Source organism: Lagopus muta, chromosome Z (genome assembly GCF_023343835.1).
Source record: "Lagopus muta isolate bLagMut1 chromosome Z, bLagMut1 primary, whole genome shotgun sequence".
NCBI classification, from domain to species: domain Eukaryota; kingdom Metazoa; phylum Chordata; class Aves; order Galliformes; family Phasianidae; genus Lagopus; species Lagopus muta.
The window spans coordinates 40,194,527-40,220,361 of record NC_064472.1 but is presented as its reverse complement, the minus strand read 5'-3'; the positions used below and the strand labels follow the sequence as shown (position 1 = coordinate 40,220,361).

General features: G+C 39.4%; 2 protein-coding genes across 9 annotated transcripts; one reads left to right on the top strand and one right to left on the bottom strand.

Moving 5' to 3' along the window:
- Window positions 1-3,137: 3,137 nt before the first annotated feature.
- RMI1 (RecQ mediated genome instability 1) lies at window positions 3,138-6,383 on the bottom strand. Of its 4 annotated transcripts, none has more exons than XM_048930865.1 (3): window positions 6,270-6,311; window positions 5,806-5,995; window positions 3,138-5,338 (listed from the first exon to the last, which is right to left on the bottom strand). In XM_048930865.1, the coding sequence occupies exon 3, from the start codon at window positions 5,325-5,327 to the stop codon at window positions 3,447-3,449; it is 1,881 nt and encodes a 626-aa protein (XP_048786822.1). In that variant the 5' UTR covers window positions 5,328-5,338; window positions 5,806-5,995; window positions 6,270-6,311; the 3' UTR covers window positions 3,138-3,446. The 4 variants fall into 4 exon arrangements, with proteins under 4 accessions (XP_048786822.1, XP_048786821.1, XP_048786820.1 ...); XM_048930864.1 differs by lacking the exon at window positions 6,270-6,311 and adding an exon at window positions 6,104-6,263; XM_048930863.1 differs by lacking the exon at window positions 5,806-5,995 and having other exon boundaries at window positions 6,270-6,383.
- Window positions 6,384-6,396: 13 nt separating this feature from the next.
- HNRNPK (heterogeneous nuclear ribonucleoprotein K) lies at window positions 6,397-25,717 on the top strand. Of its 5 annotated transcripts, none has more exons than XM_048930871.1 (16): window positions 6,397-6,518; window positions 8,629-8,709; window positions 8,812-8,891; window positions 9,619-9,728; window positions 11,121-11,177; window positions 12,672-12,715; window positions 13,621-13,693; window positions 14,242-14,355; window positions 15,333-15,461; window positions 15,885-16,189; window positions 16,498-16,552; window positions 20,269-20,319; window positions 23,028-23,049; window positions 23,126-23,208; window positions 23,509-23,678; window positions 24,574-25,717. In XM_048930871.1, exons 3-16 carry the CDS (start codon window positions 8,843-8,845, stop codon window positions 24,602-24,604), a joined length of 1,293 nt encoding a protein of 430 aa, XP_048786828.1. In that variant the 5' UTR covers window positions 6,397-6,518; window positions 8,629-8,709; window positions 8,812-8,842; the 3' UTR covers window positions 24,605-25,717. The 5 variants fall into 5 exon arrangements, with proteins under 5 accessions (XP_048786828.1, XP_048786830.1, XP_048786829.1 ...); XM_048930873.1 differs by having other exon boundaries at window positions 6,398-6,518; window positions 9,631-9,728; XM_048930872.1 differs by having other exon boundaries at window positions 6,398-6,518; window positions 9,631-9,728; window positions 24,513-25,717.
- The last annotated feature ends 118 nt before the right edge of the window (window positions 25,718-25,835 follow it).

The following is a 25,835-nucleotide window of genomic DNA, read 5'->3' as shown; positions in this document are numbered from 1 at the left end:
AAATAGGGCCATACTGATACAAAAGTCTGGTACACGGATAGCGGAAGCTGGTAGGTAGGAAATTATGCCTCTTCTGTGGAGCTTAACAAGATTGCAGTGTCAGGCTGCCCTTATCTCCCATTTCTGTCATTGTTGCTGTTCTGCTGTTTCATTTCTTCAGGGAATGTAATGCAGAGAATTCTGGATCTGAAATAAGAAGTACTATTTACATTTAAAGGCCTTTTTGCCCTTTTCTCTCAGGTAAATACATTAAAGTTTGCTATCCACTACAATAACTCAGAAACACTCTGCTGTAATTCACTCTTAACTACCTACCAAGAAATACTTGAAGTTACTGGGTTTTTTTATTCTAGATAGAAATACTTGACATTACTATAGCAAGACACCAAGAAATATGCCTAGTAACAAATACTATGATTTGCCACTTAGCTTTTATGAGAACTTCTCTTACTGATATGACCTGAAATATTTTTTCCATCATGAAGTCACTGAAATGCTCTTAGATGGAATCATTAAGCGCATCCTTTCAGAAGCACATTACCATTACTAACTGGCACTTCAAGATAATATTATCACAACAGGCTGTTGCTTCCTTCCTTAGGATGCTGCCTTCATTCAACAAGACCACACTGTCAGGTTACAATGACATGCATCACCGTGGAAAAACTTGTATCCAATAGGATTAGGCTAGTCCCCAAACTGTTTTTGAAGCCTAGTCTATTTGTAAACCTGCCACATCCTTTGGTCTAGCTACTGCTTTATGCTACTGTGAGAGGGAATATCCTTAAAGTAGGGCACAGTTAGGGAAGAGTGAAAGAGAAGAGAGGACAGAAAGAGCAGGAGCTGCTTTCTGACAGAATGCTACATGCAGTTCTTGAGTTATATTCATTATTGTCTTCATCAGCTTGTAAGGGATTTCTGAACCACTTCCAAGCAAAATGCATTCACACCTCTCCTCTTGATCCCTAACACAGACGGGAGGTTGCAGCCTGTTTGATTACTTGACCTGCAAGAATTCTGATTATCGAAAGACAGACATGCATCAGTGCTTGGCATGCAAAGGCAACATACATGCATCATATGTACTCACAGCACATAAGCATCGTGATCAGAAATAGCAAAGGTGGATCTGATCGCCAATAAAGTGAACTGTGCATGAACCAACTACTGGCATACAGCCAGTTATGTCACTGCTTCTTTGATATGTTGCTGTTAATCAAGCGTGCTGAAATTTTATTTCTTTTCTTATCTGAAAACAAAACAAAACATAATATTTGACATTAATTCTTAAACACAAATCTGGAATCAACACTTGCCTGAAAATTGTACTGAACTGTACTGCTGAGCAGTCAAGTGCTGAGCAGACAGCAGTATTGAGATATACATTGTTGCATACACTTGATAACATGCACAGAAGTCTTCCAGGAAAAGGACATTCAGAAACTGAAGACTTAGGTGTGGGGCAGGAAGTGAGAGGGAACAGATCTGACAGTATATCTCTTTCCAGCAGGGAGAAGGCCAAGGGAGGGAGGGAGGCATTTGAACTTCTTTTAGCAGAAAAAAAAAGCAAATGCAGGAAGACTGGAAGTGTGATTTGAGGTGACTAGCTCAGACAGTGATAACACTTATTTTGCTTAAGTGCTTTGAATGGTTTGCTCTTCCATTTCACTGGTAGAATATGCATGTATCATTTGTTTAGCTCAAACTTAAAGGACTTGTTTTTCATGATAAAGTTAGCATCTCAAACGAAATAATGTAATTTCCACAACTCCAAGAAATGTAAAAGTTTTATGGAAAACTTCCCTAGATTAGTCATCTGTATTACATTTTAAGGGGATTGCCTGAAATGAAGCTTAGTCAGTTCCCTGTTAACAAACACATAATAATGCTGGAGCTTCAGTTGCTTCAAAAATAGATTCTTCATAGCAATCTAGATTTTTGCTATTACAATTCTAAATGACACACAACTCTCAACAGACCAGAATATAAAAAACAGACAACAGGGTTATGGTTTGCTTAGATTCTCTTCAGAGAGGAGAGGGAAAGGGAAGCAGAGGAAGTAAAAAGCAACACAGAATTCATATATTTCTAAGTTGTTGGAAACAAAAGGCATAAAAAGGCCCTCGCCTCACAAAACTTTTCCTTTCTCCACCTGCAGCCATTTCTATCTTATTTAGCAAATTACCTCTGCTTTTCTTTAAGTTCCTTGGAGTCTTGAAGAAAAACTCTCAACTGGGTGCAAAGCAGGGAAGCAATGCTGACAGAGTCTCACAGCAACTTCCAAAGTTCTAGCAGCCATGGTTTAGAAAGGGAAAAGGCTATGAAAAAAGTTAAATAATGACAACCCAAATGAAAAATCCCTCTCTTCACTACCAATTTTCTCCACACGCTCTCTCAACACTGCACAGACTTATGCTGTTATCACCCTACTCCTAGAAGAATTCAGAATTCCACTCATTTCAAACAGCAAAATGAAGGTGGGAAGAAGAAAAGGGAAGAACAAAACCAAACAAAAATATTTATCATTCTCTATACACTCAAAAAGATTTTTATATATTATAATTTTTCTCTGAAGGTGACAGAACAGCTTTCACCAAAATTTATACAAGAAGTTTAATGTTTACTTATATACACTCCAAAAGCAGAAATACAAAACAAAAATTAAGGCCAACATTACTGTACGGGAGATTTGTAGCATAAGTATTTAACAACTCTGTGGAGAGATTAGACTAATAAATACTGTAAGAGCTAATGAATAAGTTCGCCTGGGTTCAAAAATATTAGCAATGATTAACATGCCAAAACATAGAAACATATTTGTTAAAATAATTATTTTCTGCTAATAAAATATATTTTTTAAATTGCCAAGTATTTTAAATACAGGGTTTTTGGTTTTTTTTATCCCATTTTTGTATATGTAGGTTTTTGGGTTTTTCCACACCTGAATTTTTAGAAGAAAATCTTCCACTTCTCTATACTTCAGGCTCTTGTACAAACACTATCTACTCAAATTTTCAAGTTGGCATATTCAGAAGTGATCACACCTAAACAATAATTCTATCGTGATTTACTCAATTGCTTTCCACCACAGCTACGTTTTAAATATCAGGTAAGAATTCACCCTTAAGAAAGAGTAAGAACGAGCAGGTTTGTTCTTTATTATTCATTTCCTGACAAAATCTGCTCCTACAGAATACCAGTCAAGAACACAGAAGATGTTGCTGAATTAGAAGGATACATGAATGTTTTAAATCAAGCCAGAACTACGTGAAAATGTAACTCAATGCTGTCACTTAAGAAGCACAGTGCTAAATTCTTTCCCATCAATTCATCCCCTCTTCTCATTTTTCTACAACTTTCTCTGAAAGAAAAAGCACACCACTTAACTTCAAAGTGTTAAACTTTCAACTCTTGGAGGAAATATTAATTTAAATGTTTCTGTTATGTCAGTAGCTTTGTACATTTTCTTTATTTAAACGTTTCTTCAGTTGTTCTAGATGTCTTGCATCAGTATCCTGTAGTATTAAGACAGTGGCTTTAGACTGAAATGGATTAAACTCTATAGTCATCAAACAACAGAGATCTATCAATTGTTTCTGGCATCTTTCTAAACCATCCTTAAGCTTTGATTGCAAAGCTGGATCTTTTCTCAACATATGCATTTCAGGCACTGAAAATCCTATCAAACTTGTTAGAATATCATCAGCAAAATCTACTTCAAGGTAAGCAGAGCCATCTGAAACTTTAGCTTTTATACCCCAGGACCCATTACTGCTTGTGAGATTTCCAGTGAGAGTTACAATAAAACACTTCACTTTCACAACTGTAACAGTTTCTGGCTTTTTTGCAAGGAGAAGGGAAATGTATGTGAAAGGTGGAGAATCTAAATCGAGATAACATGCATTTTCTGGTCTGCAAAGAATGGCCTGCTGATCTGCTTCTGGAACAGTTTTTGAGAAAGATACAGGATCCTTGTTCAACTGCCTGCTGTCAGGAGCATGGCGGGACTGACAGCTGCTCTCATCCAGGCCTAAATCATTCAGTCTTTCTTCATGAGGAATTTCCGATAGAACAGTAGCCGAGCTGCAGGCCTGAGATACACTGTTACACTGTAAAAAGCCACTAGTACTAGTTCTATCACCAGTAGATACTGTTCTTCCTAGATTTTTTCGCTGGCTGGTAACTTCTACAGGCTTCTCCCATTCATATCCATCATCTTTTTCAGAAGTTTCACTTAAAGATGAACCACGAGAGCTTTGGTATATATGTGGAATTCTCTCAGTACTTAAATTTACATTTCCATTCCTGGCAACTGATGGCACTTCTTGTAGTTCTCTTTGGATCTCTTCTTCCAGAAGAATGTCATCTTCCAAAGGAAAGTCATTTAAAAAGGCATCGTCGTACTCCATAGGAGGTGCAGTTTGTTCATCTGAATGATTTACTGATTCCTGTTGCAAAGCATTTTCATTGTGTGCAGCGAGTGAACCTGAGGCTGTACTAAAATTATTGCTTCTACTGCAGTATCCACTTTCTAAAGATGTTTCATTGTTTAAAATAAAATCATTATTTTCATTAAGACTGGCCAAGAGCTCCTCATCCGAAGGGCCTAGAGATTGTCCTAATTCATCCACAGGACCTGGAACAATTTGTTCATGACCAGATTGTCCAACAGAAACAGGGTTCTCAGCTTCTCCAAGTAATCTAGCAAGGACCCTTTCCTGAGAATATTCCTCCAGAAGAGCATCCACCTCACCACCCAAAAGTTTTACATTTTCTGGTTTAAGCAAAAGGACTCCAAGACGATATGCAACATTACCGTGCACGGTGATTTTTGTTCCAGGTGGAAGGCTGCTATGGAGGACAGGCACTGGCTGATACTCCATGCCCTGGATTTGATGTATCCCATCAGTTAGCTGCAGCATCAGCATTCGGGTAGGCTTTGCTTCCCAGGGCTTTTGGGATGCCTGAGTATTGGCTGTTACTTCTTCATTTACAGTACTTTTCCCTCTTATCTTCTGCAGCTGGGAATATGCTGGTTGGCTAACATCAAGCAATGAGTCAATCTGCAAGGAGTAAAAGCCAGACAACTCTCCTTTGGGGGCATCTAAGATACCATCAGGCAAAACCGGATATTCCAAATCTCTTAGGTCTGTAAGCAGCCACTGCTCAAATACCTGCCTGTTAATTTGAGCCTGACTTAAGTTGCCACCACCATTTTCTTCCTGAATCCAATTAATACATGCTTCTAGCCATGTCAAAGGAACTTTAATGTGCCATGTAGATGAAAGCCAGGTTTCCACTCTTGCTGTGACATTAGGTGTAGACATTTTCTTTCAAGCTAAAACAAAATCCAGAAAGATATACTTACACTTCTGACAACAGCTGAATTTGTGACATATCTTTCACTCCTACAATTCAGCAATTTTCTCTCATTTAGGAGCCCAGCTATTCTAAGTGTGACAACATAGAAGCATTTTCAACTAGAAACGCTTCCACGGATACTAAAAATAAATATGCAACATTTAAACAAGTAAGCCTCAGCTAGCATCAGCAACCCATGCAGCTTGCTCATGGAGGAACAGTATTCAACACCCAACACTTCTTGGGAAGTCCTTCTTTCCTGATGATTTAATCAGAAGTACGCAACCGCTTCCCCATTGCTGTGTGTGGAAAGACCAGACCAAAACAAATCTCATGACCAGAGCTACACACAAAAATGGATCTCCTATTTTTTTTTGTTTTGTTTTGTTTTGTTTTCTTCTTCTGGGTGCCACTGTTAACATTGAATTTACTTCAGGAACTGACCTGAGATAACACTGTCCCATTTCGTGAACAGAAGCAGAAGGCCCCATCCACAACACAGATCTGCTCGCTCCTGTGGCACTGGAGTTGAGCTTCGGGCCCGACCACAGGAAATACCTCTGATATCTCAAGCCTCAGGGCAGGGTTTGACGGCCACACGTCACGGCAGTCAGTACCTGACGATCACTGGGGGCTAAAAGGCCGCAGTTTCTGTTTAGCTTAGGGAGTAGTTGTGTGCATCCAAACTGTCTAACCGTGCCCGCAACTACTTCACCCCCAGAACACCCAAAATACACAGTACCTGGTTTTGGCTGCTATATCCCACAGCAACATAAACGAACACCCGCCTCAACGCTCCCTAAGGCCCCACCATAGCACCACCAACGTGCGAACGCCTGGACCGGGCTCGAGGGCTCTCAGCAGGCGTAGAGAGACTTCCAGGCACCACCGACGCGCCCCGCACTTACCGCAGCCCCGCTGGGGGGGGGGGGTCATCCCGAGCCCGCGCGCCGCGGCAGCCAATCACAGCCGCGATCCGCGCGCCGTTCTAGGCCTCGCGAGAGCCCCGCCCCCTCGGCGCCGGGCAGCAGGCGCCAGGCGGGGTTTTCGTAGGCGCCATTTTCTTTGCGCGCGACGAGGGTGCTGTCGGTCTCCTTCGCCATTTCCCGCTGTCTCCACCGCCGCCGCCGCTCTAGGGGCGGCTTTCCGCCCGGCAGGTAGGCGTACCGCTGGGGCGCGGCGGGATGGCGCGGGACGGCGGACATCGCCCTCCCGAAAACGGCCGGGCCGGCCTCGCCGTGGCGTACTCGGAGGGCGGAGCGGAGCGCTGAGGGGCAGCGCTCTTCCCCAACGGGGCGGCGGCAGGGCCGCGCGGTGGGGGCGCGGCGGAGCCAATCGCCGGGCGGCGGCGGAGGTGCGCGTCGGCCTTGGGGGCTGCACCCCTTTCTCTGCTGTGTGCGCGGGGGCCGGCGGCGGCTGCAGGTAACGTCGGCCCCCCGGCGAGGTGCAGCGGGGGGGAGCAGTGTGCCAGCCGGGCTAGGGGAGGTGGGCGCGGGGAGGCCGGGCCACATCGGGGGGGGCAGCGGGGCCGCGCAGCACCCCTCCGTGACACGGCGAGGAGAAAGGCCCGGGTGGACCGCGGGACGTAGGAGGGTCCCGCGGGGAGCTCGGTGAGGCTGTGCGGAGGAGGAGAGCGGGGCGGCCCCGGCGAGGAGGGGAGGATGCGAAGAGCGGCGTGGGCCCCGCACGAGCGGTGCGGCCGAGGCTGGCGGTGCTGCAGCGGCTACTTTGGAGGGCGGGAGAGCGGCCGCCGCCTCCTCCTTTCTCCGCCCGCCCTCGGCAACTCCGCGCCCGGGGCGAGTTGTCGGCGGTTATGGCGGCGGGGGGAGGGCGCTGGCGGCCGCGGCCTGCGCCGAGAGGCTGCGCCGGCACGGAGCGGTGTGTCCCGCGCCGCCGCCTGCCTCTTCGCGGAGCCCCTCTTGCCGCCGGGCCGTCCCAGACGGCGAGGCGAGAGCCGCCGGCCGCCTTCTTTGTGTTCCCCGGGGCGGGAGGGGGGAGATCTCCGTGCGGCCGCATGGTGGAGGTTCCTCCGCCGTCGGCTCCGCCTAGCAGCGGGCAGGCGCCATTGCAGCCGCCGCCATTTCTGCTGCGCGCCGACGCCGCCGGTAGCTGCGGCTCGGGCTGCGGGTTACGTAACGGCGGCTTCCCGGGAAGCGGGCGGCGAGGGGAGAGCGGAACAGAACCGTGTCTGCCTTTCCCTGTGCTGTTCTCGGGGCTGCAGCCACTCGTGGACGCTTTGTCCTCCTGGTGTTTGTAAGAATGTTGCGTTCGTCACATTAATGCCACTGGCTCGGTTTACAGAGCAGGCACTGTAACGCAGAGCACCTTAAGTACACGTGACAGGGGAGATTTGCTGTGGGTGATCAGTAAAGGAGGCCGGGGGAGATTAAGCCCTGAACCAAGATATTATATTTCATTTCCTTCCCTGCGGTGCTGAAATTCTTGGGATGGTCGGAAGTGGAATAACCGGTGTTCAGATGGGCTGATTGAACCTTGTAAAAATCTCTTTCACCACATAATAGCGTTTTTGCAGTGTCTGGTTGAGACTCATTAGTTCACGCAAGGCAAAGGCCAACCTCTGATGAGAAGGTGCTGCTCCACGGCTGCCACCTGTCCCTTACAGTGCAGTTGTAACAAGTTAACAACTGGCTGGGTCTACCTTTAACAAGTTGGGCTCTCCTCCCTTCTTTCCTTTGTGGAAACCAGACTCTCAGACATTTGCTGGAAATTAAACAATAAGTTACCAGGGAGACGAGTGGATTGTGTGGTGGTGCTATCTGTAGAAATTATGTTTTGGAAGAAATTAAGTTATGAAATTATTCCTGTCTGGCCTTGTGAGTATTTCCAGATGGATTTAACGAAAGTAGGCATGTTAAAATGCCTGCTATTTAGTTGACACAAGACTTATAAAAAATAATGTTGACAGTTACCAGAAATTTCCTGGTTTTTATTTGAAATTATTCAGAATTAAACACTCGGAGCAGAGGAATTGTATTCTTCTAAGTATCTGAAAATCACAGTTAATAACAGTAACTACTTAATATTACCAAATGCTTGGAAACGATGATGCTTAAGACTATAATTGTTTATTTGTAAGGTTACAGATTTGTTTAATATCACCTGTTAGTGGTGTCTTTGGCCTTCATATGTTTTCTCATTTATAAAGAGCTTTACAGCAAAAACTTGGGTCAGACCTCTTTTTTGTTCTGTCTGTAGTGAGAATCATAGCAGGAAGCAAGTCACAACTCATCTGTGCTGTTTTCATAGGTTTTTGGAGGTGATAGGCTGTTGGATTTTGATCCCGCCCAGAATACTTGAGGTTTTTCTCCACAAGGATATATAACAGCGGTAAGTCTCAGAAGCAGGCATTCATCTTTTCTTTTTCTCTTAAATATAATGCACAATTCGCTTTCTTATGAAGTAGGTATTCTAACTCTTATTCTTCAACAGGTTTTATCTGCCAGCCTAAGAAAAAAAGGTGATGGAGACTGAACAACAGGAGGAGACCTTTACCAACACAGAGACAAATGGTAAATTTTTTCAAGGACTACTTTTTTTTCTGAATCAGGCTTTTATAATTTCATTGTTCCTAAACATCTTGTAATGCTTTAATTGTATAAAATAAGCATTTACCAGCTCCCATCTTGCATTCTGCATTAAATCTTCCAATTTCTGTGCTCTGTCTGACTGACTTTTGAAGCATGAAAGCATAATTTTTCTTTGAATGCTTTAGGGATTGCCTAAATAGCTGCAACTACATAAAAATAACAGTAATGTCTCCTAACAGTATTTTTGCATTGCAGGAAGTTAGGGAGGTAGTGCTGAGTTGATTCATGCTAGTTTTTCCAAACAGCATTTGAAATGCTGCTTTCCTGTTATTTCACCATTATTTCACTGTTGGACAAGCTGCCTTTGAACTTCTTGGTTGAAAGGTTTTCACAGTTGTAAATTGTAAGAGGAAATACTGGGTAGGTGATGCTGTATTGTTTGAAACAGCATGTTGCTAATGTGTCACCAAACAAGCGTGTAATACTGACATTTAAGTCATGATTCTAGGGTTTTTAAATGGGATCTCAATAACTGATGCAGACTGGTAGTGTAAAAGCCTGTTGACTTGCTATGAACCTGAGATTGGACATCAATAATTAGTGTTGGGCTGATAAGCAGTAATGTGTGAGGAGGAGGGTAAACTTGGAATTTGTTTCATTTTGTTTTGACTTAGAAAGTTAAATAAATGTTTGTATTTCCCCCCTATGGACCTTTCTACAGGCAAACGTCCTGCAGAAGACATGGAGGAAGAACAGGCCTTCAAGAGATCTCGGAATACAGATGAGATGGTTGAATTACGTATCCTGCTTCAAAGCAAAGTATGCTATCTTTTTATTATTGCTCTGTTGTTGCTTATAGTGTTGCTTGAGACAGCTTGGACAAAGTGTAATTTAGGACATAGGTTTAGAAAGAACATGCTTTATTTAATATAAAGTAAGTAGAAATATTTCTCAGTCTGCATGGATAGTAGTAGGACTGTTGTGATGGAGTTTTCTTCAGTAACTCAAAGGGTAAGTTCTTGAGAATCTGCTGATTTCTTTAAAGAAGACAAATTCTGAAGAAAAAAAGCAATAGAAATGAACAGCTGTTTTCCTTGTGTTTGAGTGGATTGTCATTTTGGAGCAGAGAAGGGGGAAAGGGGTATGTGACTGTGCATTAGTCTTCAGAAAGGAAGCAGTTCAAAGAATGGCCAGCCAGTGATTGTTAATTGTGTGGTAGCTGAGATGAGAGCTTATTGGGATTTTACTAACTTTCACTGTCAGATTTCCTAAATCTGTTCAAATGCACCAACAGGAAAAAGTGTGGGAATAATGCTTTAGGGATTGCAATAGCTTCATGCACTAGTGTAAATTGTTCCTGTAAACTTGCTATATGTGAATTTCCTCTACTGCTTACAGTTGTTAAAGATAATTTATGTTGTGTGAAGCATCTCAGTCTTTTGTGCTGGCATGGGGAAATATCTGAGCTCCGTGCAGCATTTCTGCCCAGTAATCAAGTTACGTGGAAATGTTTGTGTGCTGTTAGCCTCAGGTATGATCTGCATGTAGTCTTTGAAATAACCTGGTAAAAAAATAAAAGAAAAAAGCAGAATGTAATTTTGCATTTACTCTTCTTTGAGCTCTGCTATCTTACTTCTGATGCTTCTTTAGAAATGTTTAGAAAGTTAGTGATTGTTAATGTTGTCTTTGCTTTTTGCCAAATGCACCCCTCTGAAAAGTCAGTTGACTTAAATAGATGTAAACTAAAGGAAACCCTTACAATTATCAAGAATTGTTTGGAGAGCAAGAGTGAAATCTGTGAACATTAAAACAACAACAAAAAAAAGGTTAAATTAGGGAAATTGCTGATGTTCATGGAATCCTCTTTTTCAAACTTGTAATCTTAACTGTGAGATAGTTCTAACATAGGCAGAATTGTCTAGACTTAAATTTTGAATTGAAGTTGTATGTTGAAGTTGTATTTTGAATATTAGTTGTAAAACTAAATACTCCTCCCTTAGAATTCTTAATTAGAGTTGTTGGTATTTTTCCTATGGAAAATCCTTATTAGTTTGTTTCCATTTGATCCAAACCTTTCAGAAGGTTGAAGGAGCAGGCATACTCCTGCTCCTTCAACCCCTCCCAGCAGGATAGTATGGAAGTAGATACATAGTTCTTATTCTGAACCTCGGAATTGTTGGCAAAATGTGACTTCTGAAAACTCTTTTTTAGAACGCTGGAGCAGTGATTGGAAAAGGTGGCAAAAATATTAAGGCACTTCGTACAGACGTGAGTATACACAAGTTTAAACTAATTTAACACCAATTCTTTCAGAGCACTACATCGAAAGCTTGGTTGCATTCATATTTAGAAATGGGAGCAATTCAACTCTAGACACCAGTAGTCTAGCTACCAGCTATTTGTAGGTTGTTAGAGTAGGGATCTGAGTAATTAAAGCCCAGCTTGACCCATGACAGAAGAGGTTTATATTAAAACCTCTTTTCCTTTGAGTAGAATTCCACTATATTACACACTTCAAGTGAGTTAACATCCTAACAAGAAATACTGATAAAACTTAAAACCCTTAATTGTACCATTTCCCATGTATGTGAATCAATTATAGTGCTGCTGAAACCATTGCAGGTGGCTGGCATAATCTGGTGATAGAGGAGTTCTTTAACTTCCTTCAAAAAAAGAAACCAAGAATAAACACACACAACAAAACATGAAAATTGTCTGTCCATTCCTTAACAGCTTGCACATGAAACACAAAAACATTAATGTTAGGTTTAGTTGGTTACAGTATGGGCATAGAGCAGTAGAGAAACACGATTGTATTACTTGGAAACATTTTTCAACAGTCATGACTTACATGCTTACTCATATTTTATAGTGGGTTGACTCTTATGATTAAACACGTGTTCAGCATTAATGTTATGTATTTATAAAACTTGGCAACGCTTCTTAAATTCTGTTTGTTTACACTCCTGTACTTAACATCAACTACAATTTCAACAATTTTTTCAAGCAAAACTCTGTTCAACACAGTATTTGGCGATGTCTCAGTAGAAATCTGTTCCACCTAAGGTCATAAATACAGCAAGTAGCTTTAAGCTGAAATGGTCAGGAATCATACATATGCTCTCTTTGGCAGCTAGTGGTTTTCTCGTTTTTCTTTTTTTTTTTTTTCCTTTTTTGGTTTTTTTTTTGTTTTGGTTTGGCTTTTTTTTAATAATTAGTAGATCACCTAAGTCCAGATAATTTAGACTGGTCTGGAAAGCTAACATTCCCTCTTTGCCCAAGGTCTTCGTAGTATCAGTCTTGACAGGTTTTGTGTCTACCCTCATGAGCCAGCCTGCTACTGAAACGTCGTATGTTAAAAGTTAGTTCAGTCAGATAGTGACTCATTTTTAAGGTCCACACTGATAAGCCACAGTCATTGTAGCAATCCGTTATTGTGTTAGTCTTCAGAACAACGTAAGCTTGTTTCATTAATTGAGAGTAATGAGTATAGTTTGTATTAAATTAAAATTTATTGCTTTTCCCCCTTTTCCCTCTCCTTGTTTTTTTGGCCATATATCTCCGTTGCCCATGTACTGGATCGTCTTGCCCCTGCGTTGCCCACCATGACGTTGGCCCATCCGCCCCTGAACGCCCATGTGAAAACCCTGGTTGGCTATGCCCAAAAATGTGCTCGTTGCCAAACGGGTACCATACTTGACAACTTCCGATTGAATACCCATGCCCAATGCCAACATCCACGAACGCCAATGACCAATGCAGTACAATGCCAGTGTTTCAGTCCCAGACAGCAGTGGCCCCGAGCGGTATGTCCCAACAGTTTATGCCTCACTGCCTGATTAGAAAGAGAGAAATGTATTTTATTACCTGCCTTTATATAATTAAATAGTATCCCCTTATAGACGGTGTATTGTTTTTTTTCAAGTTTTCTGTCTTATTTTCCCCATTAAGTCTTTTTGTCACTGAACTTTTACGTGAGTTGCCCACCCGAACAATCCACTAATTTTATTTCAATGGAAGGAGCACAGCTTCAAGTGTTGCATATTCGCTGCATTGTAAATCAAATTGTTTCAAAGTAGTCTCTCGCTCTGTCTTTGTGGCCCACCTTGCTCCCTCAACATTGCCTGTTCATAATTATTTCTGATGAAATGCTAACTCTGGTTCACTTTCCTTCACTTCTCATTTGTATTGTCCTTTTTTGTCTCGCATTTGTATTTGTTTTCTTGCAGAGCCCATTAGTAATCTAATTTCTAACTGGTATCATAATCTTACTCCAGATACAGTGTTCACCACTTGCATATCCCCACTTATACTACGAGAAGGTGTGCCAGTTTTACCAATGTAACAGCGAGGGTATCCTAAATTAGTGGTGGCGGGGAACATGAATATTCACTTCTGCTTTCAGTTCTGCGTCAATTTCTTGCCCACTTAATCTGAGCCCTTCCAAAAGCCCATTCTCTCTTTCTATCTCTCTCTGTCTCTCTGCAAGACCTACCTAATCTTAAATTTATCATGCATATGTATTGGTTATAAACAAAGATGCATGTGTTCTGAATTCAGAAAACAGGTTTACTTTATTTGGGGAATATTGACTAAGTTCTTCAGTACAGTAAATCTTGTTAGAATTTTAAGTATCATTATGAATAAAAAATTTACTTCTGCTTCTTCTTTTCACCTTCTCCATATTGTCTGGCACTGTGGGTTCTGACAGCATCTTGAGTATAAGTGCAGATATAGAGACAATTGGAGAAATCTTGAAGAAGATTATCCCTACTTTAGAAGAGGTAAGTTTCTTAACAGTTTTGTTCTTTATACCCACAAGGTTTGCTTTTAAATTGAGATAATTCTAGATGATTTGCTGCTTTTTAATACATTAAATTAAAAGGCTTTTGTTTTGTATTTTCTAAAGAAGCAGCACAACTGTCAAACTACGTGTTGGTATATATATATATTTTTTGATAGGTGATAAGAGTGGTCTCTAAATACTAAATGAATATTTGGAGCAGCTTTCCCCTTCCTCCTGCTTCCAGAACACTTGTCTCCTAACTTTCTTTAGTTTCTAGTTAGAAGCACTTGTATTCTCATTTGTACCCTGCCTTGGTTTTGTAAGCTTGTTGCACTGTTTGCTATCTTCTGAAATTGTTACAGAAAGTTTTGCAATGTCACAATAGAAGTAAAGAAGATGATCTTGACAGCAGTTGATGTTGAGGCAAGATGCTATCATATGAAAGGAAATAAAGAGTTACAATTCTGCAGTTGACTAAATCATGCTATTATCTTTGGAGGAAAAAAATTGTCTCTTATTTCCTTCTTTAACGTATATTTCTGACAGTATCAACACTACAAAGGCAGCGACTTTGACTGCGAGTTAAGACTTCTTATTCACCAGAGTTTGGCAGGAGGAATTATTGGTGTCAAGGGTGCTAAAATCAAAGAACTCAGAGAGGTACTGTTTCCTTTTCTTCCAAGACTTGGCTTTTGTTCTGTGTGTTTTGTGTTCATAAAGTGCAAATGTGGGTATCCTCTGTTGGATAGTTCCTTGTTACCACAGTGTGTGTGATTTCTGTACCCTGAGATGAATTTTTATTGGAAACATTCAGGAGTAAAGAGATGATTAATAATAGAGGCTTGTACTTCTCTTCAAGCTTTTAAGCAGTGTTTCTGGTAGGGTAGCGTTTATAAAGGACGCTTCTAAATTTAAAAAGTTCATCACTCCTGGAAGGATCTACTGTATTGGCTTAGATTCCTTGGGGTGAGTGGCTTGACATGCAGAATGATTTAAGGCAAATCCATTTCCACACAATCATGAAGATCATGCAGTAGATGTTTTGTTATCTAAAACTTCAAGACTGTTGTTTTCCTTCAGTGCAGGAATGAAGGTTTTGTTCAAAACAGCTAATGGTTTCTGTGAACTTAAAAGACCTTTGTTCTCTATCCTTTCTTGGTATTGTGTGAGAGGCAATTTCAGATCAGTTCATGTATAAGCTGACAATCTTCTGCGTATGTTGACAAAGACAAGGTGGCTAGGCATGTAATCCTAGCAACGTTGGTGTCTTGTATCCAAAGCATGTTTTCCTGACAAGTGAAAGTTAATGAAACCTGTAAGCTTGCAATGGATGTGTGATCCTTATGTTAGTATTTAGTTTAATAGTAGTATACATTAGCCATAAATAACAAAGGGAAAATAATGAACTATTTTTCCTCTTAATAGAGAAATATATAGTTACAGAGCTTTAAAATATACATTTCTAAAACAAAATTTATTGTGAGAACTCAAAAGTAAGAAAGTACTTAAAATAATTGGAAATTCAGTTGCCTTTGGAATTGCTTATTTAAAAGCACTTCAGTGGGCATTTTAACCATTTTATTGTCAAGGAATTTATAAAGTTTATATTTCAGAGTCTTGTATTTTCTTTTCAATAGAACACTCAAACCACCATTAAGCTCTTCCAAGAGTGTTGTCCTCATTCAACTGACAGAGTGGTGCTTATTGGTGGAAAACCTGATAGAGTTGTTGAATGTATCAAGATTATTTTGGATCTTATCTCTGAGGTAATGTTTATTACATTTGATTTTATTCTTCTTTTGGCATTCGTGAACAATAGGAATCATTTGGTTGGGACATTACATCTTTCAGTTTCTGTTGAGTTCAGTACTTCCTAGTTTTCCAGTAGCAAAGGGCTGGAATGTGAAGTTTTGAAGTAGTTGTTGTTTTCCAGAATTGGGATGCACTTAAGCAATTTCTATACTAGTGGGACATTATTCATGCTTCACTTAACATTAATGCATAAAGTGAAAATCAATGCAACTGATAAGTAATAGCAGTTCCTCTATTATCAAGTTTACAGGAAACTCATCACCTCTTCCTTTCTTACAAGCATTGTGAAATCAAAAATAAGATAAATGCTTCTATACACGTAATATATTTAAATATGCTAATTATAATGGTGCTAACTTCTTGTTTCTGTATTTTAGTCTCCAATAAAAGGACGGGCTCAGCCTTATGATCCCAACTTCTATGATGAAACATACGACTACGGTGGCTTTACTATGTTTGATGATAGAAGGGGACGCCCAGTGGGTTTTCCTATGCGTGGGAGAGGAGGTTTTGATCGAATGCCTCCTGGCCGTGGTGGTCGACCTATGCCTCCATCAAGAAGAGATTATGACGACATGAGCCCTCGTAGAGGACCTCCACCACCTCCACCAGGTCGTGGTGGCAGAGGCGGCAGCAGAGCTCGTAATCTTCCCCTTCCTCCTCCTCCACCTCCTCGTGGCGGGTGAGTTGTTGCATAAATACAATGTATAAAAGTCAAGTTGTATTGAATTGTGTTCAGGTTCCCAAGTGTTTGCTTCACACTTCCATGCTCATAGTGAAGACTGTGTATATATTCCTCTGAAGCACTTTGAAATTGGAATTTATTTTTTGTATTGTAGCATGGAGGCTGCTAGAACGGTGGCCATTGTAGAGTTCTTTTTGTCATTCGCTACCTTGCTAAAGTAGTTACATTTCATGAATGTGAAAATGTGAATGAGAATGTAGGAAACTGGCTTATGATGTGATTTATGAGATGTTTTTTCATTTCAGAGATCTGATGTCTTACGACAGAAGAGGCAGACCAGGAGACCGTTACGATGGAATGGTAGGAGTTTAAAGTTTACATTCTCATATTTTATAAGCACAGTTCAGCACATGACTGTCTGAAGGTACTGTTGTTAAACACAAGCACTTATATAGTCTTTTCTCTATAAAAGCAGTCCCTCTTTCAAAGGAGTGTTTAGAAAATAAGGATTATATAGGACAATAACCTTAACCTCCCCTGTTGCCTGCTTCTGCCATCAGTGTCACAGCAAGTTCTGCTGTGCTTTATCATGCACTGACTTTCTTTTAGACTTTTGTTTTAGGGAAAATCACAGAAACAGGAGATGCTAGGCTTTTCAAATAAAGAAAACGTGTCAAAACAATTACCTTATTTTATTCATGGATGTCTTAACACACATGTTAAAAAGGCAACTAAAGATCAGTAGTAATTTATATTTTTACTGAACTTTATTATATTAAATTAAGTACTTTTAACCATATTAGTGCTAATAACTGCTTGGGAGGAAAGGGAAAGGAGAGTGGAATCATAGTTTACGGAAACTTTTAAAACTATCCTGATGTGTAACTTCTCCAGCAATCATCTGTAGTTGTAATAGATTCCTCTACTTGTAATAGGAAGAAAAATCATAGCTGTCTGTGGTAACATTTTTTTTTTCTTTAGCTTTGTTGGGTACCTTTCTTAAAATGACAGATGAGATTTTTTTTCAGATTTTTAAAAAATATTCTTAAAATTAATGAATGAAGAAGAAATAAAGAGGAAATATCAATAAATGGGTTTTACACATCTCTACCTTCTGGGAGTAAGAGTTACTGGAAGTACATGTTACAAGGATGCTGGATACTCACTAGAAGTGTTGAAATTAAAGTCTTGCACATAACAGATACTAAGAAGTGTTGCCTACACTATTTAATATCCTAATAAACTGGAAGAATCAAGAAATATACCAAACTAATTATTTACATGTATTCATAGGTTGTCAAAGCCGAGTTTTTGTGTTTTCATATTTACAGTTCGTGAAGCTGATCACAAATGTGGCAGCTTGCCCTTTCTTGTGTATCTGGTTCAGCAGTCTTGCTTAGCTTTATTCCCAAGTGGTAATGTCTTCTAGCTTTGTTCCCTTCCAGCTAGAATAGAAAAATTGTGTGGATTCCTGTTTGGTCTGTTAATCTGAAAGTTGACCTTTACTTTCTTGACTTGAATGTCCATAAGAAAGTGTAATCACATGTGTTCATTTTCATAGACAAAAACCACTGCTTTGTGCATTATGTAGATAAAACAAAAAGGCAACAGTAGATGCTTTTCTCAGGCAGACATCTCCAAAATCTTAGAGATAAAACGTCCTGTTTTGCCAGTTTTATTTTCTAGTAAAGGAGTAAATTTGCAGTAGTAAAAAGACCACTGAGGCTGAATGTTGAACCATTCATTTTTGGGATGCTGAGAGAAGACATTGATGGCCTTGTAAATTTTGAGATGAAAGAATTTTCATTTTAAAATAATGTTAATTTTCTTTGCCTGGCTTACAGTTGTAATTGTGTGCTGCTTTTTGTAAGGGTTCATTTGACATACTTTCTCTGTTCTGAAAGTTTTTTCTGAAAAACAGATCTATATTGTTTCTCCTAAACAACTATACATTGCAGGCTGTAACTACTCCAGATCAAATGCCTGTGGACCATGAGAACTATTCAGACAATTGGAAAAAGAATTGAATATGTTTTTTCTTTTTTTTTAACACCTCAATTCCCGTGGCTCTTTCAAATACATAAATGCACACGAAACTATCAGCAGTGGTTGTGGATGAACCCCCTAGGCAGGGAAGCAGCACACAGCCACTCGCTCATTTCCATTCTGCCGTGGATAGGTGGAAAATTGAGAGGGTGAAAATGTGAACTTGTGGATCAAGATAAAGACAGTTCAGTAGGTAAGGCAAAACCTGCACACAGCAAAAGCAAACTAAGGAATTCATTCGCTGCTTCCTAATGGCTGGCAGATACTCAGCCATTTCCAGGAAAGCAGAATTCCAACACACCTAATGATTTCTTGGGAAGACAAACCTGTAGGAGGACATTGGGAAATGCTCCTTTCCTTCCATCCGCTCCCAGCTTTTGTTGCTGAGCACAGTATTGTATAGTGTGGAATATCTTTCCATTTGGTCGGTTTGGTTTTGCTGCATTTCAACTACTTGTGCACCTGCAGCCTGCTCACTGGAGGAGCAATGTGAAAATCAGAGAAGACCTTGACTCTGTAAGCACTGCTCATTAGTAACTAAAAAATACAGAGTTATCAGGTTGTTCTTATCAAAAATCTAAAGCATAAACTTAAGGCATAGTATCGTACAAGCTACTGTGAAGAAAATTAGCTCCATCTCAGCTCAAACTGGTAGAAAAATGGATAATGAGCCACTTTATTTGCTCTACTTTCCTCCCCCTTTTAGCTTAAAAATAATTTTTACAGTTGTAAACATTATAAATTGAGGTTTATAGAGAATTAAAATGAAATACATCTCTTAAATGGGGTGCATCTTCAGAAACTTTCATGGCATGTATTTCCATAATTTGCTCCTTCATATGATTCCTAGTTTTGTTTTTTTTTTTTTTTAAACTTAGGCATGTATATATATGTATATTCCTGTATAGACACTGCAGTAAAAGTTCATACAATTCTGATTGCAAATATCAAATGTCTTAAACATTAACAATACAAACCATGTAAAAATCAGTAAAGGAAGAATATCAGACATCTCTTTAATTTACCTATGTAGGGAAAAAACGAAAATTTATACGATGGATGAAAGTTAAAAATAATTTTAACAGATTTTGACATTGACAAGGACTGCATGCATCTTCTGTAAAAAGTGAATACATTATTATTCATATGGCACTTACACTGCCTTGCCCAGACAGTGTTTCATCTGATTTCCATTCTGGTACCAGTAGTCTACAGACCAGAGGATTTGGTTATGTGTCTTAAGACATGCAGCTAGGGTTTTAGAAGCTGTTTTTAAATTATGAGGTGAACTTTCTATCTGTATGCTGCTTATCTTCTGTGTCTTGCGTCATTCTTAACTCTGCAAAGGGCTATGCCTTAATAGTAGTTCAGAAACTATATTTTTATAATCTCCTGTTAATCTTTTTTCAGTCTTTTCTATATAATTCTGAAAGTTCTATATATTGTGTGTTGTAAAAACATAATTAAATTTCTAATGTAGATAGGAAGCAGTATATTGCTAAAATATTGGTTATATGAGGTAAATAGAAATTAATTAGTAGAACATAAGAAGCAGTGTCCTTGATCTGCTCCTGGCATCAAGGTGATCTCTGATAGTTTAGCATTAATAAACATTTTTTAAAAACATACAGGATAAATGTTATTTTTATATCAGTGTAACACTTTTTCATGTATGAATTTAGTACTTTAAGAAGAGGTTTAAAAAAGAGGAAAAAAAAACAAAACCAAAACCAAAAAATAAGTCTGTTCATGCTTTGCTGCTAGTTGTTTGTCTACTTACGTTAGAGGAAAATACGTTACACTGCAGTAGAGGTGAGAGTGAGCAGTTCCATTATGCTGAAAGTAGAAGGTAACAAGTCTTGTAATTTGTCTAAGCCTCATACTTTTTTTGTCTCTGTTGTATAGAGGTAGTTCAGAAAAGAGTTTCTTGGTACCAGCTTATATTGGATTTGGTTACAACTAACCTTTAAGTCTCTAAGACATGGACTTATATCTGTTCTTCCTTTTTCCTTTTCTGTTTTGTCTGGAAGATGATGCAGTGTCATGTAGATGCCTGTGATGACATGCAGCCACCAGAGCTGGTGAGTGTCCCTAGTCTTTTTTTCCAAGAACTTTCATTGAATTGGTTAAGTGATAAAGGTTTTTTTTTGTGCTTGAATACAGTCAGTAGCAGTTTTCATCTGTTGAAAATAGTAAATCTTCTGATTCAGAACTTTCTGGCAGCTGGTCCTAACGGTGTGTCATATACATGTTTTGTTGACAGAAATACGAAGCTATGTAGCATTACAGTCAGAAGACAGGATTTTTTTCTATTCCACTGTATCTTTTATAAGCTGTTTTGGTATTTCAAACAGTAATGTTTAATCCATAACTGATGCATTGTAATTGCTAATACTTAGGATATGTATTTTGTATTGATTCTGTTATGTTGCTTTCTCCTATATCAAATAGGAGATATTAAAAGTTGCCTCTTATTGTTTGTGTATGTGAGCATATTCAGTTTGAACAACAGGTTTTAGGAAGGAAAGTTCTGACAGGATTAATCAAGTATTTGTACTAGAAATTGTCAAGTGACAGCAGACATTAAATATCAGTACTCAGCTCACACAAACACTGCAGTTGTATTACTTAACTGCAGTCAAATTCATTTGCTGTCCCGTAGTCTTGGGAGGAGTAGCAGAAATGATAAAGGATTGTTCTTTATAGCAGTTTTGCCTAAAAAAGGGTAAACAACAGCAGAGATGTGTTTGTAAATCTGCAGCATGCTACTCTGATTGCTCTCTCAATTAAGTCTGAAGCGGTGACCCAGAGGTCCCTGCCAACCTCAGCCATTTTGTGATAAGCTGAAGAATTTGGTACAAATAGCTTTAATTTTAATGTTCCAAGAAAGTAGAAGATAAATATTTTTTTTGAGAAAAGTTGTTGCATTACAATTTTCTCAGTCTGGCAGTTGTGATGGGTCGACCTTAGCTGTCTGCTAGGCTTTGTCTCAGCTGTGCTCTCGCTTTCCTTCCTCAACAAGACAAAAGGCAGAAACTAAGATTAAAAAGCTCATGAGATGTGGTAAAGACAAGGAGACAAATTATCAAGTGCTGTTACCCAGTTTGGGGAAAATTCTTGTTGCTTGTTGCCTTGAAACTGCAAGAATGGTGAGATTTCCCTCTGAAATCATCTTTCCAGGCTTAACTTCAGTCCTTCATTCTTGACTCTTTCACCTCCTTCTCGGCCCAAGCAGTGCAGGGAGGATGGGCTTTGGTGGGTGGTAGCCAGTTCTTCAACATTTCCTCTCTGTCACTCCTTCCTCCTCTCACTTTTCCTTGCTCCATAATATGGGACCTCAACTGGTTTACCATCTTTCCCTAACTACAGCAGAGCAGGTCCTTTGCACAGGCTGCAGTTCTTCATGAGCTGCTTCAGAATGGGACTTCCCAATCATTTGGGAACAGTCTGCTCCAGTATGGGTCCTCCACTGGACTCATGTTCCTACCAGAAAAATGTGTTTCTGTCTGAACTCCTGACGTGGGCAGTAGTTCCTGCTAGAGGGAACTCCTGTGCAGGCTCTCTGTGGCCTGCAGTTTCCTTCAGGGCATGTCTGCCAGCTGTGGCATGGTGTCTCCACAAACTGCAGTTTGGGTATTGGCTCTCACGTGATCCTCCATAGACTGTAGTGAAGTAAATGATGATCTCCTTCACAGACTGCGGAGAAACCTGCTCTGGTGGTCTGGAGCACTTCCTGCCCATACTACCATACTGTAGTCCTCCTGTCCTTGGTGTCTGCAGTAATCTCTCTTGCATCTTTCCTTTGTTATTCCTCTTTCTCACAGATAGTACATGGCATTTATTTATTTACCTACTTCCCTTTCTTAAATATGGTATCACAGAAGTGCCATGGAATCTGCTGGTAGATTCAGCTCTTGCCAGCAGTGGGTTGTGGGTGTTTTGGAGCCAGCTGGAACTGACTGTATCTGTGCACAGAAGCAGTTCTGGTTTCTTCTCACAGAAGCCATTTCAGCATCTGCACTCCAAAAATTAAATTCTAGAGAAATGCTTTTATAGGGGGTTAAATAAAATGAGGTTTTGTGCATTTAAACGGCACTACATGAAATTAAACACTTGGATATCAAGTACTAGTCTGAATCCTAAAATATGCCAGCAGTGCTTATTGCAGTGGTTTGGATTTGATATATGGTGTTTTAGCAGGACAGAAGTAACTCATGTCATGTTTTAAGAAAGGCTGTCTTGTTTTAAGAATGAAAGGACTGTAGCATAATTGAGAGGCAAGTTACAGAGGTATATTTAAAGTTGTGTTTTAAGATATAGATGAATGGAGTAGGAGGGCTGACAGTCACTGGCAAACTTTTGGTGACCAAAATGAGGCTTTTTTCTCTCCTGAGCTATACTGATAGTATTAATGAAACTGTTCTCAAATCTCTTGATTTGAAAGTTTGTAGTAGGTAAGCATTGAGCTGTCCATCAGCAGATAAATTAGAAAGATTGCTTGGTAAACTGCTATGTCTGGATTGTTAATGTCATTTTCTGTCTCACCTCCTTGAAGTTTTTGACAAGGTGGGACGAGAGGTTAATGAGATTTGCACCTCTTGTTTCATTTTGCCATTAGAGGTTTACTGGGGAAAGATGACTGTTATATTTTAGCACTTTTAAATTGCTATAACATGGGGGGTTGAGATTTATGTATAAAATAGGCAGAGTTAGCAGTGTGTTACTTAAATTGTAAACGTGCTAATGAAGCGTGTAAGTAATGAACAGTATCTTTCTCTTTCTGTTACAGTTTGAGGGTGGCTCTGGATATGGTAAGTTTTTTTACAGAACCTTGATACATAACTAATTATGAAGTTTCAAAGGGCTTGGTACATACATTTAAATCAGACTATTCCTATGCAGGGGGACGTGGTTCATATGGAGATCTTGGAGGACCTATCATCACAACACAAGTAACGATTCCCAAAGATGTAAGTAAAGTGATCTTGCTTTTAATTTGTTTAGTTAAGATAAAGTCACAGAGATACTCAGAGCAATGTTAGTAGTTAATATCAAATAATAAAAAATGGTCCACGCAGCTTCTTTTTAAAATGCCAGTTCTCCAATTTTATCCCAGATGCATGTCTGTACCTGGTATTGTGGGGGGGGTGTTTTGTGACTGTAAAGAAGGAAGCTTAAAATTAAACTCATGCACAAACACTGACAGGCATTTTCTAATAGTTGTTATGTCAAGATACATCAGTAAATGAATGTTTTGCTTTCTCCCTTAGCTGGCAGGATCTATTATTGGAAAGGGAGGCCAGAGAATCAAACAAATACGGCATGAGTCTGGAGCTTCAATCAAAATTGATGAACCACTAGAAGGCTCAGAAGATCGGATTATAACTATTACGGGAACACAGGACCAGATACAAAATGCACAATATTTACTGCAGAACAGGCAAGTTGAAGTTTAATGTTGTTCTCACTGTCAGTTTTAAATTGATTTTTTTTTTTCCTGGTGCATTCTAAGTTTCTTCTTTGTAATAGAGGTTCTTGGAAGGCAGGTTTTAAGTAACTGTTTGAAACTAACTTCTCCAGCGGTAGTTCTGCCTTGACTCTCCTCTGTTTTCCATTCTAACTAAAATGAAGACACCCTCAAAACTAATTTGCTGGAAGACACCTTAACCAAGCAGTCCTCTGATTTCTCTGGTGAAAACTGCTGCAAAACAAACAAAAAAGCCCAAACAAACTACTTGTAATAAATTACATAGAGCCTGTAGAAAATGTAGAAGATTCAGTGGATGTTGGTCTAGTTCTGTGTGGAAGACTAGTGATTTTGTTGTTTTTAGATAATTAAATTGACAACAAATCGCAGTCTGCCATATGGCACAGATCATGCCTCTACAGGACAAGTTGAAATCAGGACAATTTGGTGCTGTTAAGCAGCATTTCACACCTTGCTAGTGTCACCTTGTCATTTCTGCCAAATGCAAATAACAGCTTCAGATATAATTTGCTAAGTTTCGCTTTATTAACATGTTAGCTATCTTAGTAGATTTTAATGTTTAACTTAACTGTTCAGCTCCAGATCACTAATGCATAAGTGTGCCTAAAATATTCATATATATGTGCGTACATATATATAATTACTAGCAGTTAATCTTTTGTAACTATTTTTTACTGTGTTACAAGTTCTTGAAACGTAATCTGTTCTAAGAATGTCATTGTTAATGTTGATGCAAGATGTATGGTCAATCATTCTAATACATGCTTTTTTCTTTTTCTTTTATAGTGTGAAGCAGTATGCAGATGTTGAAGGATTCTAATGCAAGATTATTTTTTCTTTTTTATAGTGTGAAGCAGTATTCTGGAAAGTTTTTCTAAGACTAGTGAAGAACTGAAGGAGTCCTGCAACCTTTTTTTTTTTATCTGCTTCTGTTTAAAAAGCCAACATTCCTCTGCTTCATAGGTGTTCTGCATTTGAGGTGTAGTGGAATCTTTGCTGTCCACCAGATGTAATGTTTTAGTTCCTTACAAATATTTTGGGGGAGGGAAAGGGCGCGTGAGACTAACATTGAAATTTTGAAACAGCAGAGAGAGTGAATATCATTTTTTGTTCACTGTTGGTGGTAAATTGTAACGTTTCTTTGTAACTGTTGTGAACACCCTGCTTTCATGTACACTGTTCCTTTTGAAGGGGGAGAATACTGGTAGTCCACGTGTCCTTGGCATCCTTTGAGAGCAGTGTGCAGAATGTAATGCTCTTTTGTAAGAAACATTTTTGATTTTTCAATAAATTTAGTGAACCTATTCTTGGTGGTCATCTCTCTTTAGATATAAATAAGGTAATATCTAAAATCAATACACCCTTTTATTTCCCCCCACAAGAAAATGCATAAGTGAAATTTGCTGTTAAGCTTGCTTTATGCTTCTTTGATATAGATGGAGCTATGTGGGATTTTTTTAACGATGAAACTGTGTGAAGCGATGGCTCAGCTTTGCTACTTGGGGATAAAATGCAAAAATGTTCATGTGAACTTAGTGTAAAATGACTTTCTGCAAGTGTTTGGCCCTCTTTGCAGTACCTCTATATATTGGTGACAGTACATAAATAAAATATTTAAGAACATTGTGATGTCACTGAGTAAGCAGTGGTAAAGCACACTGGTTCTAGACAGCTTGCTTAATGCAAATAACACTTAGAAATGGCAGTTGGTTAGCTGTTCTCAGAGCTTTCGTTTGTATGAGGTAGGCGTTCTTATGAATTGGCAAAGCGACAGTATATAACTCTGTAACTTGTTTTTGTTGTATACAAAACTTAACCTTGTTTGGTTTCCCTGCTGTATGTTTAATGCCATAGAAAATATGTGAGAAATAAAAAAAAGAAAAAAAAAAGCCTCCTGAATATCTCATGTGTAATACCTTTGTATTTATAGTTTGAGTCTAAATTTCACTTCCTAAATAAATAACAAAAATAAATTAAAAACTGCAAACCGAGTTGCATATACGTATGAGTGGATTCTTTGTTTCCCTTCAGGTGCAGGTAGGACGCTTTGCTTTCCTAGTTTTTCGGGTTTTTTTAATCGGGGTGTAATTCCTGCCTTGGTGGGATGGG

Excerpts from the sequence above, each read along its gene's own strand:
- RMI1 (XM_048930863.1), bottom strand. The coding sequence starts at position 5,327 with ATGTCTACACCTAATGTCACAGCAAGAGTGGAAACCTGGCTTTCATCT.
- HNRNPK (XM_048930869.1), top strand. The coding sequence starts at position 8,843 with ATGGAGACTGAACAACAGGAGGAGACCTTTACCAACACAGAGACAAAT. Across the intron at positions 20,320-23,027 it reads ACATGCAGCCACCAGAGCTG|TTTGAGGGTGGCTCTGGATA; the intron begins GTGAGTGTCCCT and ends TTTCTGTTACAG. Across the intron at positions 23,050-23,125 it reads TGAGGGTGGCTCTGGATATG|ACTATTCCTATGCAGGGGGA; the intron begins GTAAGTTTTTTT and ends CATTTAAATCAG.